Source organism: Pundamilia nyererei, unplaced genomic scaffold, assembly GCF_000239375.1.
Source record: "Pundamilia nyererei isolate P.nyererei 1_Seehausen unplaced genomic scaffold, PunNye1.0 scaffold00556, whole genome shotgun sequence".
In the NCBI taxonomy this organism is placed as follows: domain Eukaryota; kingdom Metazoa; phylum Chordata; class Actinopteri; order Cichliformes; family Cichlidae; genus Pundamilia; species Pundamilia nyererei.
In genome coordinates, this window is record NW_005187957.1 from 95,534 (window position 1) to 97,378 (window position 1,845).

The window sequence follows — 1,845 nt, forward strand, 5'->3', positions numbered from 1 at the left end:
TCAAATAATCGAGATCTCAATTTCAGTGAAAATAATCGTGATTATCATTTTTGCCATAATCGAGCAGCCCTACCCTGAAGTTAACCTGGGCCCTGAGTCCATGTGAACTTCAAACCGAAGCCCTTTTTACGTTCTGTCTTTTAGTGTGTGTTTATAAAATATATCTAAAATTCCAAGAGCGTTACTTTGTAAAACATCCCATCTGGTTTTAGCAGGATTATCTTTGTAGAACTGGGTTTGGTTCTGTGCTGGAGCGAATGTATGTCTGCATATGTTAACTCTCACACACACACACACACACACACACACACACACACACACAGATTATAAGCGCAGATTAGATACGTTGTTTTGTCCTGTGAGGACCTTTGTTAATGCGTGTCACTAGGACTCCTGCGTTACTCTAATGCTAACTCTAACGTGTCCTTATCAGGACGGTGAGGAGTCGGTAGAGTGGCAGTACGTGTTCAGCAGGTCTTCTTCTCTGGTGCTAAACGGGCTGCAGCGGGCAACGAGATACCAGGTGCAGGTCCGCGCTCGCTCTCAGGCCGGTTACGGCTCATTCGGTGCCGAGACCGGCTTCAACACGCTGCCTGACGGTACGAGGTCGCATGCTATTACATTTTCTTTAGAGTCTGAGAGGTGAAAACACTGAGATTCACTCCTGTGTGTTTGTTTCCCGGGTAGGTGTGTCCCAGCTGATGGTGACTGGAGTCTCGGCCTCTTTGGGGATACTGGTGCTCGCTGTGGCGGCCATAGTTGGCGTGTTCTGCTACCGGTGAGTGCGTGTGTTCAGGATGCACCCTCCCTGCTCCCCTCTGCAGAACAATAGAACACACTGACCTCAGGTTCACACACACACACACAGAGCAGGGTGGGACATGTCGACTATATTAAGATGGAGAAACTCGACACTGTGAGAGCGATGGCGAGATACGGCGAGATAATCACATTCCTGAGAGAGCGACAGAACAAAGGATGTGTGTGTGTCTCCTGAGGAAACCAGAATCCCGCAGCTGCTCTGAATCTAAACAGCCGTCTGTACCTGTCTGTCTGTCACCAGGAGGAAGAGGAGCGCGCACATCCACGACAAGAGCGGCCACTACCAGATGGGGCAGAGTGAGTCTGACAGCCAATCAGAGACAGAGCTACAACTCGGCCAATGAGCCAGTCTGATACAAACGGTTTTAAATGAACGTGGCCGACTGACGATGATGATTGTGCTGTTTTTGTAGCGATGAAGGTTTACATCGACCCGTTTACCTACGAGGACCCAAATGAGGCCGTGAGGGAGTTCGCCAAAGAGATCGACGCCTCCTTCGTTAAGATCGAAGAGGTCATCGGAGCAGGTAACCCACACCTGTGTGTTTGCGTGGTGTAAACTTCTGTCACGGGCGAACTCCGCCCTCCAAGCCATAAGTTTTTGATGAAATTCTCATCAATCAGACCATTTCGGGTGTTTTAAAAGAAACTGTGAATGCTCAAAGAGGGTTTTACGAGTCCAGGAACCTTTTGAAGGAACGTCTGTGCAGCTAAAGGTTTTAGAGACGTCAGCCTTTTTGGGAATGCCAAAAACCTTTGAATGGTTTCGTGATTATTGTAATAAGTAAATCATTAAAGATTCAGGAACACATTATTAGTGGATATGGTGGAGTATATTTTGGGAATCTTGAGGAATTTGTCTGGGATCTGGAAGCATTTGTGGATGCTGTTCACCTCTGGAGCTTTGTTAGGAGCTTTGTTAGGGAGTCTGCACGGAGGCAGCAGCACGACAACAAAAAGCCCAAATATCTTCTGTTGTTTCTGAAAAGCCAAAACAAACTTATGGGTCTTAATAGAACTTTT

At 47.3% G+C, this 1,845-nt stretch overlaps 1 protein-coding gene across 1 annotated transcript in view; it reads left to right on the forward strand.

Moving 5' to 3' along the window:
* The window catches only part of LOC102198148 (ephrin type-B receptor 4-like), a 33,463-nt gene that overhangs the window by 23,918 nt on the left and 7,700 nt on the right, over nucleotides 1-1,845 (forward strand). The window contains exons 10-13 of the mRNA XM_005754386.1: nucleotides 434-599; nucleotides 688-778; nucleotides 1,064-1,119; nucleotides 1,236-1,349. Coding sequence (XP_005754443.1) covers nucleotides 434-599; nucleotides 688-778; nucleotides 1,064-1,119; nucleotides 1,236-1,349 — 427 coding nt within the window. The remainder of the gene's footprint in view (nucleotides 1-433; nucleotides 600-687; nucleotides 779-1,063; nucleotides 1,120-1,235; nucleotides 1,350-1,845) is intronic.